The following is a 20,862-nucleotide window of genomic DNA, read 5'->3' as shown; positions in this document are numbered from 1 at the left end:
GCGTATTCGTGTCTACCTAAACTGGTTCTTTCTCAGTCCTCGAAGCAGGCCCTTAAGGATGGGCAAGGAAAGTCAACAGAGTGGCTTTCTAAGAAGAGGAAACAGGTAAGGCTTCGTTTTGCTTTCCCACCTTCTAAGCTTCAGAGTAAAGCGTATCGCTTCTACGCAACTGGAGAAGTTCCTTCTTTGGGAGTGTCTGCCTCCTCCCAGGGAGACTTCTCCGGTTTAGTGGACTCACACCGAAGAGCAGCTTTTTCGTCAGCTAAAATTTTGTTTTCTTCTTCAGAGCTGGACCATTTGGTGAAGAATATTTTTAAAGTATTTGAGGTATTTAGTTTTTTTGGACTGGACTATTGCCTCTTTAGCTCGCAAGATTGAAGACTGTCAGTCTTTAGAAGAAGATTTTGCCACAGACTTGGTTATGGAGTTCTGTCCTGTGCGGATAAGGCTGTTAGAGATGGTTCAGGAGAATTAGCAGCCCTTTTCACAATGGGAGTGATGAAGAAGAGAGAAAGGTGGTGTTCTTTTCGTGTCTAAAGGAGTCACTAATAACCAGAAGTCGGCTCTCTGTTTGCTCCTCTCTGTAAATCTCATCTTTTCCCTGAAGAAACCATTCAACAAATTCTATCGGATTTAGAAAAGAAATCTACTAATGATCTCCTTCAGTCTTCCAGACGTCCGAAAGAGCCTACTCCGACAGGAGCTAAGTCTTCTCCTCCTCTTCAGAAGCATCCCTTTCGAGGGAATAAACCTTAAGTGGCAACGACCCAGGACTAATTTGTGTCCACAGTACAAGTCCTCAAGAAACCTCCCCCCAAACCTTCGGACAAGTGAGAAAGCCGTTCCTTCACGTGCAAGTAGGGCAAGACTCCATCTTTTTGGGAAGAATGGAGTCGAAGAGTGCAGAGCAATGGGTAGTTCAAGTTCTTCGAGAGGGATACTCGATTCCTTTTGTTTTAGATCCTCCTCTCTCCGATACACCAAATCAGCTTAACAGCATATTCTCCAGGATCAGAGAGAGCTTTGCTTTAGCAGCAGAGGTCAATGCACTCATCAAGAAGGGAGCAATAGAGGAAGTCCTCGACAGTTCTCAGGGATTCTACAACAGACTCTTTGTAGTTCCCAAAGCCTCGGGAGGTTGGAGGCCAGTGCTAGATGTAAGCGCATTGAACCTTTTTGTGCTGAAGACAAAGTTCAATATGGAAACAAATCATTCTGTGATGTCGGCACTTCGCCCAGGCGATTGGATGGTGTCCCTGGACATGAAGGACGCCTACTTTCATGTCCCGATTCACCAGAGTTCAAAGAAGTTCCTGAGATTTGTGTTCGAAGGGAGGACGTATCAATTCAGAGCCCTTTGTTTCGGCCTTTCGACGGCCCCTCAAGTATTTACTCGTGTTCTTGCTCCATTGGGGTTGGGGAAATGGCTGCATATGTTGGGCATAAATGCAGCATTTTACCTGGACGACTGGCTTCTCAGATCGGGTTCGAGGACACAGTGCGTGAAGGATTTACGGAAGACACTGTCATTAGCGAGTCAATTGGGAATTCTCATCAACCTGGAGAAGTCTCAATTAGTGCCGTCCAGAAGATCCCCTATTTGGGGATGATTCTGGACTCTCAGACTTTTCGGGTTTTTTCTGTCCCCGAAAAGAATAGAATCTTGCCTCAAAAAAGTGAGCCAATTCCATGAATCGTCAGTCCTCCTCCGCCTTGGAATGGATGAGTCTTCTAGGGACGTTATCATCAGTAGAGACGTTTGTAAAGTTGGGTCGTCTTCAACATGAGATCTCTTCAGTTTTATCTCAAAGCGAGTTGGTGTCGGAAGTCTCAACCAGACACGTATTCGTTCCCAGTGTCGGAAGAGATCAAGAACGACTTGAGATGGTGGATGTCGAGGGAAAGATTGCAAGAGGGTCTCTCCCTGACATTAAGGAACCCAGACGTAGAATTATACTCCCGACGCATCGGACAGAGGGTTGGGGAGCTCTCCTAGGGACCAAAAAGATCTCAGGATTATGGTCAGAGAAAGAGAGGTTGAATCACATCAACATGAAGGAGTTGAAGGCGATTTGGTTCGGTCTGCAAGCATTCGCTCCTTTGGTCTCGGGAAAGAGAGTGGCAGTATACTCCGACAACACCACCGCTCTATCTTATATCAGGAATCAGGGAGGAACCCATTCATTCTCCCTCAACAAAGTCGCAGAAGATCTCCTTCTCTGGTCTCAAGATCGGGATATTTCCCTCGTTCCGAGGTTTTGTACAGGGAAGTTAAATGTACTGGCAGACGAACTCAGTCGAGTAAACCAAGTTCTTCTTCCCACGGAGTGGACATTGCAAGACAAAATTTGTCAGGAACTGTGGAAACTTTGGGGAAGACCTTCAGTGGATCTGTTTGGCCACGTCGAGGAACAATCGACTTCCGATCTTTTGTTCCCCAGTTCCAGATCCTCTTGCTTGGAAGACCGACGCAATGCTTCAGGATTGGACGGGTCTAGACGTTTACGCCTTTCCCCCATTTGGAATGATCAGAGAGGTGTTGAACAAGTTCCTCTCACATCAAAATGTGTCAATGACGTTGGTAGCACCATTCTGGCCCAGGAAAGAGTGGTTTCCAGACCTCTCAAGTTGGTAGACCATCCCAGACTTCTTCCTCTCAGTATCCTCTGCTACTCAAACAGCCCCACTTCGACAGGTATCATCAGAATTTGTCCGCTCTGTCACTGACAGGGTTCAGACTGTCCGGAAACTCGTCAGAGCGAAGGGTTTTTCTCGTAGAGCGGCAGAGGCTATTGCTAACTGTCGAAGAAGCTCTTCTGCCAAGCTTTACCAATCAAAGTGGGGAGTCTTTAGGACGTGGTGCAGAAGACATAATTTCTCGTCTTCTAAAACCTCTGTGACAGAAATAGCTGATTTTTTGCTGTACCTTAAAGAAGTTAAGAACTTGTCGGTATCGACAATTAAAGGGTACAGAGCTATGCTGTCCTCAGTGTTTAAGCATAGAGGGCTTGACATCTCCTCTAACCAGATATTGGAGATTTAATTAAATCTTTTAATACAGTAAAAGTATCCAAGAAGGATAGTGTGGACTGGAACTTGACGTAGTTTTAAACGTTTTCTGATGTCTTCACGATTCGAGCCACTTTCGTGAAGCGTCTTTGAGAGATGTAACGAGGAAGGCACTTTTTCTCTTCGCTTTGGCTAACAAGCAGGAAGAGTGAGTGAGTTACAAGCCATCCACAAAGAGGTGGGGTTCAAAAATCGTAATGCGGTTTGTTCTTTTGTTAACGAATTTTAGCAAAGAACGAATCTCCCTCTAACCCATGGCCTACATCTTTTGTACTTAAGGGATTATCTAATATAGTGGGTCCGATGGACGAAGATAATTTACTATGTCCTGTCAGAGCTCTGAAATGTTACCTGTCAAGGACACAATCCGTTAGAGGTAATTCCGACCGACTTTGGTGTTCGGTTAAGAATTCTGCAAAACCCTCTCCAAGAACGCTATTTCGTTCTTTTTGAGAAGTCTGATACTGGAGTCACACTCTCAAGTCCAAGATCAGACTCTAAATGTGCTTAAGGTGAAAGCACATGAAATACGTGCAGTGGCGACATCCTTAAGCTTCAAGCACAATATGTCGCTTTCCTCGATTCTTCAATCTACGTTTTGGAGATCGAGATCTGTGTTCGCCTCATTTTACCTGAAGTAAATGTAGAGGCTACCTTAGGATAGTTGTTTTGTAAATTGGGTCCCCTTTGTCGGTAGCGGGCATGGTGTTGGGAAAGGAAACATAGGGGAACTTTCTATCCTCTACTGTCTCCTCGCCTTGTTATAGGTTGTTGAGTCGTGGGCAGACTGGAGGCTCATAGTACTTTGGAGAACCTCCCAGATCTTATTTAATTACTTTTTGAGTATGTCATTATTTTTGGTATAGGTGATGGTCTGTTGTTTTTTTTATCTGGTTTCTGAAGCCCAGGGCAAGGGCATTATCTGTTTTTTAATATTTTGTCAACCAACGGTCTTGTCCATGGTTACAAAATCCCACTAAGTAGGGACGACCCTGGCCTATACTGCCACGTCTCCTACGAGTGATGAGAGCGCCAACCAGAGGCAGTATTCTCCTGCAGCTGCTCTCTCACAAGGTAGGGTACTGCAACATTTTGCTGTTTAATGTGGTCTTACTGTCATTTTTATGTAGTCCATCTACCCTCCTTCCGGGTAGTTTGGATTCAGCTATGTAACTGTTCGGTAAGTCATATGTGAAAATGATATTTTCATGATAAAATAAAGTTTCACATATACTTACCGAACAGTTACATAATCAAAGCCCCACCCACCTCCCCACAGATGGACGTGGCGGCTAAACGAAAATTGACGGTAGAAGGCTAGCAGTACCTAGGGTTCCCGGATGTGGGCGGGTCTTGTATCACCTATACTAAGATAGCAACGCCGCTGGCGCCAACAATTTGAATTTCGACTGCCGTAGGTAAGAGCTATAAGCTATGTAACTGTTCGGTAAGTATATGTGAAACTTTATTTTATCATGAAAATATCATTTTTCCGCGAATTTTTAAAAAAACTTTTTGAGCCGACGTATGATACGTCCAATCGGCATACGGGAGACATTTTGACTCGACGTTTAATACGTCCAATCGGCGTAAGAGGGTTAAGTGTTTACGGGGATTTATACTCTCTCTCTCTCTCTCTCTCTCTCTCTCTCTCTCTCTCTCTCTCTCTCTCCCTCCTCTCTCTTCTCTCTCTCTATAGACCACACACTCATTTGATTATCCTTGTACAGTGGTGCTCAAATCTCATGCGACATGATTCTTTTTGTATCGTCCAGATTCCCAGACTGACCATGACGTTGCCAAGTAGTGTTAAACTTTTTATTTTTTTCTAATATCATACAGTCAACAAGTTTGCGGATTCACAGCTAGCCATATTTTTCTTATGGTTATATAAAATATGATCCCTTTTTTATGCATTGGTATGTTTCGTAATCGGGTGTGATTTGAACTGATTTTTATTTTTATTTTTTTTTTCGTTGCTTAGTTCAAAGTGCGGTGTGATAAGGTTAGCGGTGCCATCAATGAAAGCACTCTTAACATGCTCCTCGAACTGGTCAACATAACTACCTACGTCTGCAGCATTGTGGCAGTAGACCTAATAAGCTCAACAGTCAACAACATCTTCAAAGTATGAATATGAATTCCAACCACTTTTCTTTGAATGTTGTAGTTTTAAGCTGTGTTTTTTTAAGCCGCCTGTATGTTGCAAAATGATTTATAGGCCTAAAAAAATATTCTAAACCTTCTGGAATGTAATCTGTTACTAATGTTTTTATTTGTAAAGATTACCTGTTCTTTGAGGAATAAAAGATGATGATGATTTTGATTATATAGAGAAGATGGGTATTAATCGAAATATCATAGTATTAATATCAAGTGTATGGAACACTTGTTTTTCAACTGGTTTAAAATATTATTTTCTTAAAATGTCCTTCTGCTCGCTTATGGTGTATAATTAATTCTTTCGTAAGGTAACTTGAAGTGCAAGAATGTATAGATAACCTCATATCTCTTTCTGGCCAGAAATTGTTAATAGAGAGATGTGACTGTTAAGTGTAAAGTAAAGAAAACTAACACCAAGGCCTAGGAAAAATATCTTGGCTTTGACAAAAGAATAATTGCATGTGCGAATATTTGCTATATGCCATCATTTTTTAAATATTTAAGAATTATAACAAATGATTATGTATGAAAATCCAACTATTACTCTAACACATATAAAGTAAGTGTTTTCAAGATAATTTCATTGTCGCTACTCATTGTAGACCTACTTATGTTACACCTGGTGGTTGTTGTTGTACTGACACTAATGACGTCACACACGCTCCCCTCACAAGTTGTTATAGGTGTGGAGGGTGGGCCGCATTCCTACTTTGTATATACATATTTACATTTTTTCAGCATTGAGGTGTAAAAGCAATCAAATAGGACTATTTCAAATTTGATGTTGCCTTGGAAGCATTATTAATGTTATGAAATTTTTTTCCCGTTTTTTTATTTAACATTTGAACTGATGCTTGATGACGACTTTATTTTGGTCAAATGCTTCAGCGATGTGTGAACGAAAGTTTTGAAAATGTTTCGAAAGAGTTTTTTCTGAAATTTGGCTACACTTTAGATTTTCTTACAGTTTTGAAATATATGACAGATTTCACTCGTATGAAACATATCATGGCCTTATTGTAAGCAATAATCAAGTTTTCGCATCGAAATAATAGATAAATAGGGAGCATGCTAGGTTGCCATTTAGTGAATTTTGAACGAAATCCTATGAAGTCATGTCACATGAGATTTGAGCATCACTGTACCTAATATTTGATTAAATTTGATTTTATTATCAACCTTGGCATACTGCAACCAATTCGGTTGTTTCAAAGGGTTCCCATCTCTCCTCCCTCCATCCCCCAGCTGGCTGGTGCCATTTTTACCAAACAGTTCATAAATCGTACACAGAAAAAATAAAATTTCAAAAATTTTACCTCATATAACGTAGTTTCACTCTTTATTTTCAATACTTTGCACTGTTATTTTAACTTGAACACATTGATAATAGGAAAAATGTGAAAAGGGAGACTTTTTTGAGGTTGGCTGGAATGAATTATCCTGATTCCCTATTTTTTATGGGTGTATGTTTCATATTTCGAACAAATCGTACTTCGAACAGCCTTCTGGAATGGATTAAGTTCAAAGTAAGAGGTACTACTGTACTTGAGTAATAGTCAACTGCATGTAATCTTCAACCCCATTTTTACTGCATAGATTAGGATTTTAGCATATATCCCTTATTATGTTGAGTTTTGATTCTGGCAATATACCTGGATGGAATGACTTGGTTAAAGATCTGTATACATACTCAGGAGAAATGTTTTTACTGTGGAGGCAAAATGGTAGCCCAAGGGAAGGACACTGTGCATTATTAAATGAGACAGGGGAGAGCGCAGTTCAAACTTGCTCTTGAACACTGCAGATTAAATGAAAAATAACTAAGAGCCGATGCATTGTCTAGAAACTTAAAATCCGATGATTATCCTCATCTTTGGAAAGATATACAGTCCTTAAATCCCAAAACTAAAAAGCTATCACGTAGAGTAGGGGAAGCAGTCAGTGACGAGGCTATCCCAAGTATGTGGGACGATCACTTCAGCAATATCCTGAATTGCATAAACGTTCAAGACTCCCGAAGGGATGTAGAAAGCCTCCTTACTGATAACATTCAATTTCATTTTGCAGACCCTATTACGCCAGGTAACATCAGCGATGCCATAAACAGCCTACCTAATAATAAATCGCAAGGCTGTGTTGGTCTTCCCGCAGAGGCTCTCAAATCATGCCATCCAATAATTTAAATTTTGCTATCTGCCCTATTCAATGTGTGCAAAATTCACCAGTTTCTTCCAGACTCCCTACTCTTAGTTCACTTGATACCATTAATAGAAAACATGTTAAAGGATGCAGCTGACCCTGGGAACTACCGCCCGATTGCAGTCTTAACAATTGCGTCGATAATACTTGGGTCGGTTCTTCCAGTCAGACTTCTCCCCTTTCTACACACCACTGACAACCAGTTCGGATTTAAAGCAAAGCACTCAACCAACACCTGCATCTACATACTGAAAGAATTGCTCAACTATTACCTATCATCAGCCTCCTGTTTTCCTTTCTTTTGTGGATGTGAGAAAAGCATTAGACAGTAAACTACCTGAAGCTGCATAAAAGAGGCACACACCTCTATATTTATTTGGGATTTTATATTGCTGGTTCTCCACACAGCAATTCTATGTCAAATGGGATAAGGTATTATCATACACCTTCGGTTCCCTAAAAGGGCTTCGGCAAGGGGGCATTCTCTCCCCATACCCGTTCAGTTTATACACGGATGCCTTGAATGTCAAACTGAACTTGCTCCTAATCGGATGCAATGTCAATGAAACAACTAAAAACAATCTCTGCTATGCCGACGATATGGTTCTGATTTTGCCATCAGTGCAAGGTCTCTGACTCATCGACACTTGCCGCCAATATGCAGAGGAATTTGATATCCTATATACAACAAAACCAAGACCCAGTGCATGTCTCTGCTCCAGAGATCACTTAAGCATAATGCAGAACCACAAATTTGCCTCGGAAATCATTGGCTGGACGACCTAAAAAATACAGCAGACATTGAACAGAGGCGTCGTAAACAATGTGCAACTGGCACCATGATTGCAAGGAGGTTTGCCTTCTGTCACAGAGACGTGAAACTGCTGCTCTTCTGCTCATATTGCTACAGTATTTGTAGTTGTTCCCTCTGGACATACTATACCCGAGAGACCAATAGACATATCACTGTTGTACACAATGACATTTTGAAACTCCTCATAAACACTCCTTGTTACCACTCCGCCACACAGATGTGCATAGAAAACCGCCTGGATAACTTAAAAATCATTGTAAGGCGAACAATGTCCAGTCTGATAACCCGAATGAGAAACGGCTGCAATTTCCTCATACAAAGCATTCTAAGGAGTGAAGCAAGAAGATCTAAATTATGGGAAAGATGGGAAAATGAGCCCTTTGTTCCTTAAAGGACTTAATTTCTGTATTGACAAGGTGTCATCTGCAGAATCTGTCATTATTATTATATTTACTGCTGATATTGTACTTTTTCATTATTACTGTGGGTGTTATCAAAGTTGAAGTTTTTCTACATTCAGTTTTTGTATTTAGCCCTTTGGACCTGACCTCTGTAACCACCTAAGGTCTCTCTCAGTATATTTTTTTCTCGCCAATATTATTACTGTTATTACAAGTATTATGATTACTATCTTTTATACTACCTCAGCTGTTAGTGTTTCTGCATATAACGTAAGATATGCAGCTAAATAAAAGATTTAATTTTGTATATGTATATTCGTTATACAATCTGTGCGCATGTATCACGTGGTACGTCACGTGACATGCCATGACGTCATCACAAGGAATGTAGGCCGTGAATGATTGGACCTGCGGCAGTCTTCTAGGAACAGCGAGTTAGTACATTGAGTTGGATAGATTTTTGCGTTTAACACTGGTAGCAGAGCGTGGTTGGAGAGATCATAATGGCGTCAAGCAAGTGGCCACCTAAATTCAGTGATAAAGCGCATATGAAAGCTGGAAGAAGGACATAGACATATGGTGTGAACTGACCGAACTGCCGAAGAGCAAACAAGCACTAGGCTATACACCTGTCCTTGGAAGGCTGCGCGCCAGAGTGGCAACCTCGGAACTGGAGACAAGCGATCTAAAAAAAGAAAATGGTGTGAACAAAACTATCATAGAAAAACTTGACAGTTTGTTTCTTGCTGAAAAAGGGCGTCGGCAGTTTACGGCCTTTCAAGAGTTGTATAATCTCAGAAGATCAGAGAATACGGAAATAAGGAAGTTTGTTTCTGAGTTTGAGCACACATACTTTAAGTTCAAGAAACAAGAAATGGAAACTACCTGATCCCGTAATGGCGTTTATGCTTCTTGCATCATGTGGTTTAAGTGACAGTGAGCAGCAACTAGTAATGTCAGCAATCGCAGAGGTATCGTATGATAATATGAAATAAATCTTGACGTTTAAACCAGAGTGTTTTCTGGCAACATCGGAGAAAAAGATAGTAAGGGGTGTGCAGGAATTAACAAAACCAGTCACTGAGATAAAGAGTGAGCCGGTCCTTCATGACTAAGGACGAGGGTGGCACTGCAGAAACACCAGAGAGTGCTCTGTATGGTTAGGGGGTACCAGCGTGGAAGAGCCAGACTACGTGGTGAGGGTGGTGCAGTGAGAGGCCGTGGAGGATGGTCACATTCAGCAAGAGGACAATCACGGAGGAAACAAAACCCAATTGGTCCAGATGGCAAGGTGTCAAGGTGTGTATGTGATTCCCGATTCCATTGGGCTCGTTACTGTCCAGATGCGTACGAAAATTCCGGAGGTTCGGAAGGCAACGAAAAAGGTGAAAAATCTTCGGAAACAAACAGTGAAAGTGTTCACTTGTCCTGTTTGTTGGGTACACAGGAAATGGCGATAAGGAAGAAAACTTAATAAGCTTGTAGATGAGGCCAAGGGATGTGCGTTATTGGACTCAGGTTGCTCAACTACGGTGTGTGGAGTTGACTGGTTGAGTAATTTTGTTTGTGGTTTTAAGCGATTATGAACGTAAAAAGATTGTGGAAAATGAATCATCATCCACATTCACGTTTGCAAGTGGTAATACAGTGTCTTCCATCAAACGTGTGTCTTCCTTGCTCTATTGGCGGAATCAGCGCTACCGTGACTACAGACGTGGTAAAGTTGTAACATTCCACTATTGTTGAGTAAACGCTCACTGAAGAAGGCTAAAATGATCATAAACTTTGGAACAGATCAGGTAAATGTGTGTGGGAAATTTTGATTGATTTGAAGACATCGTCATCGGGTCATTATTTAATGCCGGTGTCAGCTTGACTAGGAGAGGTGTTTGCCAAAACCATAGCGCTGGCAACACTGTGGGGAAGCGATGTGAGAAAGACTGCTTTGAAACTACACAAACAGTTTGGCCATCCTACAGCTTCAAGGTTAATTAAACTTGTGAAAGATGCTGGCATTAATAATTTGGAAATTAAAAAAGCCATTGAAAAAGTAAACATAGAGTGTGAAGTGTGTCACAAGCTAAAGAAGGCCAGACCACGTCCTGTTGTGTGCATCCCCATGGCGAGTAAGTTTAATGAAGCTATTGCAATGGATTTAAAGATTTGGGGAAAGAAATATTTGTTGGTGATCATAGACATGGCAACCAGGTACTGTGCTGCCACAGGCATTAGTGACAAGCGTGGAACAACCATTGTGAGTGAGTTATTTAAAAAGTGGATTAGTATTTTTGGTGCACCGCAAAAAATTCTAACAGACAATGGCTGTGAATTCAATAATGATGATATGAGGGTGCTAGGAGAAACATTTAACATCAAGGTGATGACAACCTCTGCAGAGAGTCCATGGAGCAATGGAGTGTGCGAGCGACAGAATGCTGTGATTGGCGACACTGTCAGGAAAATCATGGATGACAGTAAATGTAGCTTGGAAGTGGCTTTGGCATGGGCAATATTCTGCAAGAAATGCGTTATCCAATCACTCAGGGTTCGCACCCAACCAGCTTGTTTTCGGTCATAATCCTGGATTACCCAGTGTGTACACGAATAACCCACCAGCTTTAGAATTTAGTACATCAGAAATTGTGAGAGACAATTTAAATGCATTACACTGTGCTAGACAGGAGTTCATCAAATCAGAATCAAGTGAACGTTTGAGGAGAGCTTTGCGACACAACATACGTGCAAGTGATGTCAATGAACTCGAAAATGGTGATGAAGTATTTTATAAAAAGAAATGACAGCCCTGAATGGCATGGCCCGGGTATCGCTATTGGCAAGGATGGGAAGCAAGTTTTTGTGCGACACGGTGGTGTTTACGTAAGAGTACACGAGTGTAGGTTAGCGCATCCTCCCGCTAACAGCCCAATAGTGAAAGATATGTGTAGCGTTGCTCCAGAGACAGTGCAAGAGGAAAGAAAACAAGCGTCGCTTTGTTACAACCATGAGTTGTGTGAGGAAGACTCTGAGGATGAAGAGTCTGTGAATAAGTCCGCAGAAGTGGAGATCGAAGAGGTGGATGCATCTGAATATGCAGAGAGTGAAAATATAGAAATAGCGACAGAAGCAGCATCAAAGGATACATCAAGGCTTTCAGTTGGTGAAAGGGTAAGAGGTATACACGTTGAAAGTGGTGAATTCAAGGTCGGGTAAAATTGTCAGTCGAGCCGGTAAAGCTACTGGAAAATACAAGAACTGTTATAATTTAAAGTGGGGACTATGATGGAAGATCTCTTGGGCAGATTTGAGTAAAGATTTTAGTGATTTAGAGATTGTTGATGACAACACTGAGATGATGTTCTATTTAATTCGGATCAAGTCTTAAGTGCCAAGGAAACAGAAATTCAGAACTGGAAGGAAAATGATGTCTATGAAGAGGTGAATGATGTTGGACAAGATGCACTATCAGTTCGATGGGTTATTACTGAAAAATTAAAAGGGGGAAAACCAGTGGTGAAAGCTCGTTTAGTTGCGAGAGGTTTTGAAGAAGACAGCACAGATTTGAAAAAAGATTCTCCTACGTGCTCCAAGGAGGCGGTGCGTTTTGGCTTTGTCACTGGCCGCTACACGTCACTGGGACTGCCACACAATGGATATAAAAGCAGCATACCTGCAGGGGGACAAGATTGAAAGAATTGTACACCTGCGTCCTCCACCAGAGTTTGATGAAGGTAAGCTGTGGAGGTTAAAGAAGACTGTTTACGGCTTGTGTGATGCCACTCGACAGTGGTATTTGAGTGTTAAAATCTGCTGCTAAATCTGGGAGCTAAAGTGTGTACACTTGATCCGGCGCTGTTTTGGTTATGTGACGGCAAAGCTGAAGGAGTGGTGTGCATTCATGTCGATGATTTTTTGTGGGCAGGAACACCAGAGTTTAAGCGACAAGTGATTGATCAGTTGAGAGAGACATTCACCATAGGGAGCTCAGAGACTAAGGCCTTCAAATACGTTGGAATAAATGTTGTATCAAACAAGAATGGCAGCATAGCTCTTGACCAGTTTCAGTATGCAATGACCTTGAAACCAAAACCAATACCTGTGAGTAGACAACGGGCTGCGGTGAAGTCTGCAGAGCTGTCTGACTCGGAGAAATCAGAGTATAGAGCTATGATTGGACAGTTAAGCTGGATTGCTACTCACACCAGACCTGACATTTCATTTGACGTGTGTGAGTTAAGTGGGTTACGTTGCAATGCAACAGTGTCAGATTTAATGCGACTCAACAAAGTCATAGAGAGAGTAAAGACTGATAATGTAAATTGTATATGCCAAGGATGAGGAATCTTGAAGAGTGTCACCTCGAGTGTTTTTCCGATGCCTCGTTTGCCAACTTAAAAGGAAATGGATCACAAGGAGGATTCGTGATTTTCTTACGGGATAATGATATGGAGAGATGTCCAGTATTCTGGCAAACAAGAAAAATTAGAAGAGTGGTCAAGTCCACCCTATCAGCTGAAACAATGGCGCTTTTGGAATGTGCAGAGACTGCAGTATACCTGGCTAGAATTCTGTGCGAAATTTCTGGATGTAGGAGCATGAAAATAAAATGTTTCGTTGACAATAAAAGCCTTGTTGACGCTCTTCATTCCTACAAGAATGTGGAAGATAAGAGATTGAGAATTGACATAGCTGTTTTGCGAGACATGCTAGAACGTGGTGAAATTACGGAAGTGGTTTGGGTAGATACATCACAGCAACTTGCTGATTGTCTGACAAAGAGAGGGGCGTCGACCGAGCAGCTACGTGCTGCGGTCAGCAGAGAATGATGGAGACGACAGCAGTTAAAACTCTCCTTCCAAGACAAAGAAAGAAGGGGGAGAGTGTTAGTGTTTCTGCATATAACGTAAGATATGCAGCTAAATAAAAGATTTTAATTTTGTATATGTTATTCGTTATACAATCTGTGCGCATGTATCACGTGGTACGTCACGTGACCATGCCATGACGTCATCACAAGAATGTAGGCCGTGAATGATTGGACTGCGGCAGTCTTCTAGGAACAGCGAGTTAGTAACATTGAGTTGGATAGATTTTGCGTTTAACATCAGCTATTGTGTGGATAGTGCCATTTATTCATTTTTTATCATGTCTCATGCATCTAGTTTGTGTATGTTACTGTCTGTATTTTGTATATTCCATGTATATCGCTCTGAGTTGAAATAAAGGATATTATTATTATATTATGATTTACATAGGCAGTTTTAAACGTTTATATACTATAGGGGTTCTAAGTATTCGCGGATTCTATCTTTTTGGGCGGGGGCCTTCTGGTACACATCCCCCATGAAAACTGGGAGTCTACTGCATACATAATTCAGCATTGTCATGCAAAGCAATTACAGTCAATAGTGAAGTCATGTACAATATAAGGTACAAGTCCCATAAAAAGAATTGTCATTCTTGAAATACGTATTTAGATTATCCATTATCCATTCATTGAATGTTAGACTTACTTATGAAATTGTTGATCTTCAACATTTGAAATTATCTACTCATTGAATTTTAAAGACAAGTTTATATGAAGTAAGATAATAGATAGGTTAGATAATAGATAGGTGTAATAAATGTAATTGTTCCTGTTGAACTGCTAAATGATGATACTATTTAATACAGTTAATAGTTTGGCAGGTGGTAGCCTTTACTCCTTTACTCACATCCTCATTGGTGTATACACTTATAGGGACAGGGTTTAGTTTTTCTTCGAGTTAGATGGTGATGTCAGTAATAACATAATGAAATGTGTGTACAGGATTTTATGCTATGTTTAACTAGACAGCAGTCAGTACGATAGGTATTGGTCATGTCTTACAGTCATGGGCTTTAGAAGGTAAGCAGGGGAGTCAAGTAATTTATTCAGCATTCTGTTCAACATTTTCAATTTTTGTTTAATTATTTTTTTATTTGTAATTTTATGGAAAAAATTGTACATAAGGAAGTTGTCTTCAAAGCCAAATTTAAGTTTTTAATGGGAAAAAGCACTGCCTTATTATCATTTTGTAAACATGGGCACTAAGTCATTTAGATAAAACCAGAAAGGTAATTAGAGTAGTAAGTCTACTTCTGTGGGAGAGCTTATTGTTAGAATACTTATTTGAGAAAACATTGGCAAAGGAAATGTGGCAAAACATTGATGTGGAAAAAAAAACTGTATGGTATATATTATGCACATTAAAAGTAGCAGAGATAAAGAAAATTAAGGCAAGGGAACTAAGACTCAAATAGCATCTCTATTTATTCCCACATTTAGATCAGAGGAATATTCTTCTCTATTAATGAGGTTGATCCCCACAAATTGCATATGTTGAGATATTTACAGAAATGTTGGTGCAGTAGCCTCAACTAAGGTGATGTGCGGAAGTTTGTCTTATGTATGGTGTATTATTTTAAAATTGTGAATGGTTTTTTTGGCAGAGACTAGGAGCTAAAGGATACTGTTTATTTAATCAACTGGCCTAATTTTAATGTTTATGTGTGGAGGGATGCTATTTTTATAAGCCTTCAGGATAGCTAATCTCTTCTTTCTTTTTGGTTTCAGGAGAATCAGCAGCACAAATGGCCTCTGCTGAAGATGATGACCCTATCAAGGTCTCAAGGGAAGATGCTGCTGGGGCAGGAGAAGCTGAGATCTCCTCTACTGGTGCTGATCTTGATCCCCCAGAAGGTGAGGTTCCACCGACAGACCACAAAGAATTGGATCCGCCAGAGGAAGAGGTACCTCCTACAGATCACACGCCGTCTGATAATATAGCAGATGCCACCGACTCGTGCGAGGCAACAGTAATTTCTGATAATGTTGAAAGGCCACTTATTCCTGAGACTGAAAATACCAACAGTTCAGAAGCCACTAATAATAGTGATGTTGCTGCCGGTCGAAAGAATGTTGCCAGGAGAGGGAGACGCAGAAGTTCAGTCACTGCAGGGAAAGGATCACCAGACAATGCTGGCAGTGGAAATGGTAAGTTTGGGATTGATGAGTCAAAAAATAGAAAAAAAAAAAAAAATAATTTTTTTGGAGCTAAAGGTTGGAATTCCTAGTTTCATTTGATGTATGATTTGGGAAAGAATATGTCCATTCTGAGGCATTGCTTAAGAGAGGTGAATTTTGGCTGAATGTCAGGCCTGACGTATCATCTGTCCTTTAAAAGCTTTATGGGTTACCCTTTACCAATGTTGAAACCTTGCTTAATGGCATTTTATATTATGCAAGGGTCCCCAGTGACATGGAGGTTTGTATTGTAAAATTACACTAATGTCTCTCCTTGTGAATTTGTTGCCTCAGATACACACTCCCTTCCATTCTCATAAGTGGTCAGAGGAACTTAGTTTACCAATAGAATCTTTATTTCTATTGTCTGTTGTATCTGAGGATTAAACCCCTTTTCAATTTTTTGTTTTTATCATAAAATCCAGGTTTTATGCATGACACTTACCTGGCAGGTATATATATAGCTTATCCTCTTGACGCACTGGCAGAATTTCAAAACTTGCGGCAACCGCTAGTACACTGGTAGTTCAGGTGATGGCCACCCCGTTCCCGTGGCGCTGGTACTTGGAACTATTCCCGTTTTCCTCAGATTTTCTCTGCCAGCCGAACCAGCAACATCGTTGTTGGTTCTCTGTTAGAATTTCCTGCTCGTTGACTGACTTTTTGGATATTGGTATCGTATTCACGAAGTTAGCGTGGCAATCGCATTGTGTTTGGATTTTGGTTTAGTATGTCTGATTCAGGAAGTATGTTTAGAGTTTGTGTGAAAGAAGGGTGTAAGGTGAGACTGCCGAAATCATCGGTAGATCCACATACTATTGTAAGAAGTGTAGGGAGTTTGTATGTACGTGGGACAATAGGTGCAATGAATGTCAGTGTCTGAATGAGAAAGAGTGGAAGGCTCTTATGAAGTATGTTGAGAGATTAGAAAAAGATCGGGTTAGAAGATCTGTATCTAGGAGTGAGAGATCGGGATCTTCGAGTAAGCCTTTGAATGAATCTTTGCATGTGTCTTCTCCAGCTCATTCACATGTAGACGTAGCACCTTTCCCTCAGGTTTCTCCTGCGCCCGTTGCTGTATCTGAGGATACTACTGATCCACAAATCGTGAAAGTGTTCGCTGCCCTTGCGTCCATGGGAGATCAAATTAAACGATTAACAGACAAGTGGGAGTGTTTGGTGACAGTGTGTGGAGGGGGCGCCTGATCGTCCCTCTCGTGCTCCTAGACCGAGACCTCTGTCAAGCTCCCAGACCCAAGGGAGAAAGGCATGTCGACAGTCGAAGGGAGGCGAGAGGGGTTTACTCGCGATCAGTCGTCCCTTCAGGCAGTCCTGTTGCTTCCCAGGCTGCAGCAGTACGCCATGGAAAAAGGAAAGGCGATACTGGGAAGAATGCCGTTATTCTTCGGATAGTTCGGCCTCAGGAAGGAGTAGGCGTTTCGCGGAAGTATCGCGTCCTCTCAAGAGGTCATACTTTCCGTCCTCATCACAGGATGAAAGGGCTGTTGACCAAGAAGGGTGGAGTAGCCCTGAGATTTTTTCATCGGAGGATGAAGAAATTATCCCTATCAAAAGGAAGAGGATTTCTCGTCAGTTGGAAGTTACTAGCGGTGCGGTGAGAGGTGTTTCTCCGCTTAGAGGAACTCCTCTGCGTAGACCGCAGGTTCACTCGCCTCTCCGTGTTAGCGCCCGGTGCGTCCTCGATCTCTCATCATCAGGAGTCTCGTAAGGAAGCGGAGACGAAGGAAGTTCTGCGGGACATGCAGGAGAGATTAGCAGTGATTGTACAATCATGGGAGAAGCCCGAACAACCTTCGGTTAGACGTAAGGACTCGTCTCTCCCGGTTAAGTCCTCCAAGAGGACGCAGGACGTGCAACGCAAGCCAGGACGCAGTGCATCCCTTAAGAAGGACGAAGCAGTGCAGGACGCAGGACGCAAGAGGAAGAGTGATGGACGCATGGTGGACGCATACGTTCAGGAGGACGCAGGACGCAGGCGGCAGCAAGTCGAAACTTTTTCTCGACAAGGAAGAGAGGGGTTTTACAAGGAGACAGCGCCGCATTCGCTCTCTAAGCAGGCTCTGCATAAGGAGTCCGCTTTGGAGAGTCATCAGGATCTTGGTTTTCAAGATATTTCTTCGCAGGAGGAAGAATTTGTGGAGAGTGCGGAAGAGGACAAGAATGTGGAAGCTCCTTCTTCGGACTACAAGAGACTAACAGAGTGCCTTCTTTCTTTGTTTGAAGGAGATTTTCAACCTTCAGGCCCGCCATCGCCTTTGTCTCAATTTTCGAAGACGAAGACAGCCAAGAATCGTCTTTTTTGAAAATGACTTTGTCTATTTCGGCCAAGAAAGCCCTTCAACGCGTAAATGAGTGGTTGAAGGAGAGAGAGAGTCGGGGAAGACTTCTTTTGCCTTTCCTCCGGCCAAGTTGGCTTCGAAGTCTGGTGTTTGGTATGCTACGGGGGAAAGTCTTGGCCTGGGAGTTCCTGCCTCCTCCCAGGGAGACTTTTCCAACATAGTGGACAGCTCCCGTAGACATGCTTTACATCAGCCAAAGTGTGGTGGACTTCGTCCAGAGTTCGACCATTTACTCAAAGGTATCTATCGGACTTTTGAGGTGTTAATTTTCTTGACTGGTCGTTGGGGGCCCTGGCTCGGACTTCGGAGATGGAAGATTCGTCAGAATCCGAGTTGCCGAGAAGTATCATGTCCTGTATGGATAAAGCCTTGAGAGATGGAGCTAATGAATTGGCTTCACTTTTTACAGCAGGCGTTTTGAAGAAAAGACATCTTTTGTGCTCGTTCGCTGCTAAAGGAGTCTCGAACGCGCAAAAGTCGGAGTTGATGTTCTCTCCGCTTTCAGGACAGCTCTTCCCTCAGGATATCATTAAGGACATCTCGCTCTCCCTCACTCAGAAGGCTACTCAGGAATCTTCTTAACGTCTTCTGTAAGGAAGTATTTACCTTCTAATGTAATGAAGAAGACCCCAAAGGATACAAAGACATCACAGCAGCCCTTTCGGGGTAGGACTTTTTCCCGACCAGCATTTAGAGGGAAAAGAGTTCCAGCCAAAAGAGGTTCCAAAACCTCAACCAAGCAATGAGTCAGAAGTCCTCCAGACTTGTGTGGGGGCCAGACTTTTAGACTTCTGGGAAGTCTGGCAAAGCAAAGGAGCGGATCCTTGGTCTGTAAAGGTAGCGAAGGAAGGATACAAGATCCCCTTTCTCAAGAAACCACCTCTCGCTACAGCTCCGAGAGCCCTAGGGGCTCATTACATCGATTTAGAGAAGAGAGAGGCTCTTTGGCATCAGGTTGTCAGCATGTTAGAAAAGGGGGCCATAGAACCGGTTCTGGATCACGAATCCCCAGGTTTTTACAACCGTCTGTTTCTAGTACCGAAGTCATCAGGAGGTTGGAGGCCAGTACTGGACGTAAGCCAGCTAAACTTGTTCGTAGAAAAGACCAAGTTTACGATGGAGACGAATGATTCAGTATGGCAGCGGTACGACCAGGGGACTGGATGGTAACGCTGGACCTTCAGGATGCGTACTTCCATATTCCGATTCACCCAAGGTCCCAGGAAATATTTGAGATTCGTGATCCAGGACAGGATTTATCAATTCAAAGCCCTTTGTTTCGGTCTGTGCACGGCTCCTCAAATTTTTACAAGAATGATGTCGAATGTGGCGAAGTGGCTTCATTTGTCAGGAGTCAGAGTCTCTCTCTACCTCGACGATTGGCTCATAAGAGCACAATCAAAACAGCAATGTCTGGAGGACACGAACATCACATTGGAGTTAACTCAGCAACTGGGTCTGATGGGTAAACCTGAAAAAGTCACTGTTGATCCCCTCTCAGGAGCTAGTTTATTTGGGGATTCTGATATCCTCAGTGACTTTTCGGGCTTTTCCGTCACCCGAAGGCAGACCATGTGGCCTGCGGAAAGTGCAAGAATTCCTATTGAAAGACCAATGTTCGGCGAGAGAGTGGATGAGCCTGCTGGGGACACTCTCTTCGTTAGAGCGGTTCATTTCACTAGGGAGACTTCACATGAGGCCCTTACAGTTCTTTCTGAACGAAGTCTGGCCAAGAAGATCGCAACCAGATTCCTTCCGGTTTCCAATTCCTTCAAAGATAAAGGAGGAATTAAAGTGGTGGCTAGTTCCGGGGAGGTCGTCAGAGGGTACGTCACTCCAGCAGAGGAACCCAGACCGGATATTATTTTCTGACGCGTCAGACGCAGGGCTGGGGAGCGACGCTGGGCCCTCGGGAGGAGTCAGGCCTTTGGAACGAAGAAGAACAAAAGGCGTGGCACATAAACAGGAAGGAACTGATGGCGATCTTCTTGGCTCTGAAAGCGTTCAGACCGTGGATCAGCGGCAAAGTGGTGCAGATCAACGCGGACAATACCACAGCTCTGGCATATATACGAAAACAAGGAGGAACCCACTCGTTGTCCCTTTGCAACTTGGCGAAGGAGATTCTTCTGTGGTCGCAGAGAGAAAACGTCACCCTGCTCACCAGGTTCATTCAAGGAGAGAAGAACGTCAGAGCGGATCTGTTGAGTCAGGGACGGACAAGTGCTTTCCACGGAGTGGATGTTGCATCTTCAAGTATGCCAGAGACTGTGGAAGCTCTGGGGCACTCCAGTAGTGGATCTTTTCGCTACCGCAGCGACGAAGAGGTTACCGAACTATTGTTCTCCAATCCCGGACCTTCTTGCAGTCGCAGTCGATGCCTTCCTACTAGATTGGACGGGTCTAGATGCATACGCTTTTCCCCGTTCAAGATTTTAGGAAAGGTAATGAAAAAATTCAGGGAAAGTCGAGGAACAAGGCTGACTCTGATAGCCCCATACTGGCCGGCCCAAACGTGGTTCACAGAGGTACTGGAATGGACAGTGGATTCTCCAAGAAGTCTACCCACGAGGAGTAGATCTTCTCAAACAACCCCACTTCGACAGGTTCCACAAGAACACCCTCCCTCTGGGTCTGACTGCCGTTCAGACTATCGAAAGACTTGTCAGAGCGAGGGGGTTTTCTAGAGAAGCAGCGAAGGCAGTTGCAAGAGCACGAAGGCCATCAACTATCAAAGTGTACCAGTTGAAGTGGGAGAACTTCCGTAAATGGTGTAAGAATCGGAAGATTTCTTCATCCAGTACCTCTGTGACA

At 42.7% G+C, this 20,862-nt stretch overlaps 1 protein-coding gene across 6 annotated transcripts in view; it reads left to right on the top strand.

Annotated features, from left to right (window-relative positions):
- LOC135196966 (uncharacterized) overlaps positions 1 to 20,862 on the top strand; it is a 251,826-nt gene that overhangs the window by 50,519 nt on the left and 180,445 nt on the right. For all 6 annotated transcript variants that reach the window (XM_064223833.1, XM_064223831.1, XM_064223832.1 and 3 more), the window contains one exon: positions 15,239 to 15,658. In XM_064223833.1, coding sequence (XP_064079903.1) covers positions 15,256 to 15,658 — 403 coding nt within the window. In that variant the 5' untranslated portion in view covers positions 15,239 to 15,255. The remainder of the gene's footprint in view (positions 1 to 15,238; positions 15,659 to 20,862) is intronic.

The sequence above is a fragment of the Macrobrachium nipponense genome, chromosome 18 (genome assembly GCF_015104395.2).
Source record: "Macrobrachium nipponense isolate FS-2020 chromosome 18, ASM1510439v2, whole genome shotgun sequence".
Taxonomy (NCBI): domain Eukaryota; kingdom Metazoa; phylum Arthropoda; class Malacostraca; order Decapoda; family Palaemonidae; genus Macrobrachium; species Macrobrachium nipponense.
Note: the sequence above shows the minus strand (reverse complement) of the source record. Positions and strands in the feature narration are given on the sequence as shown.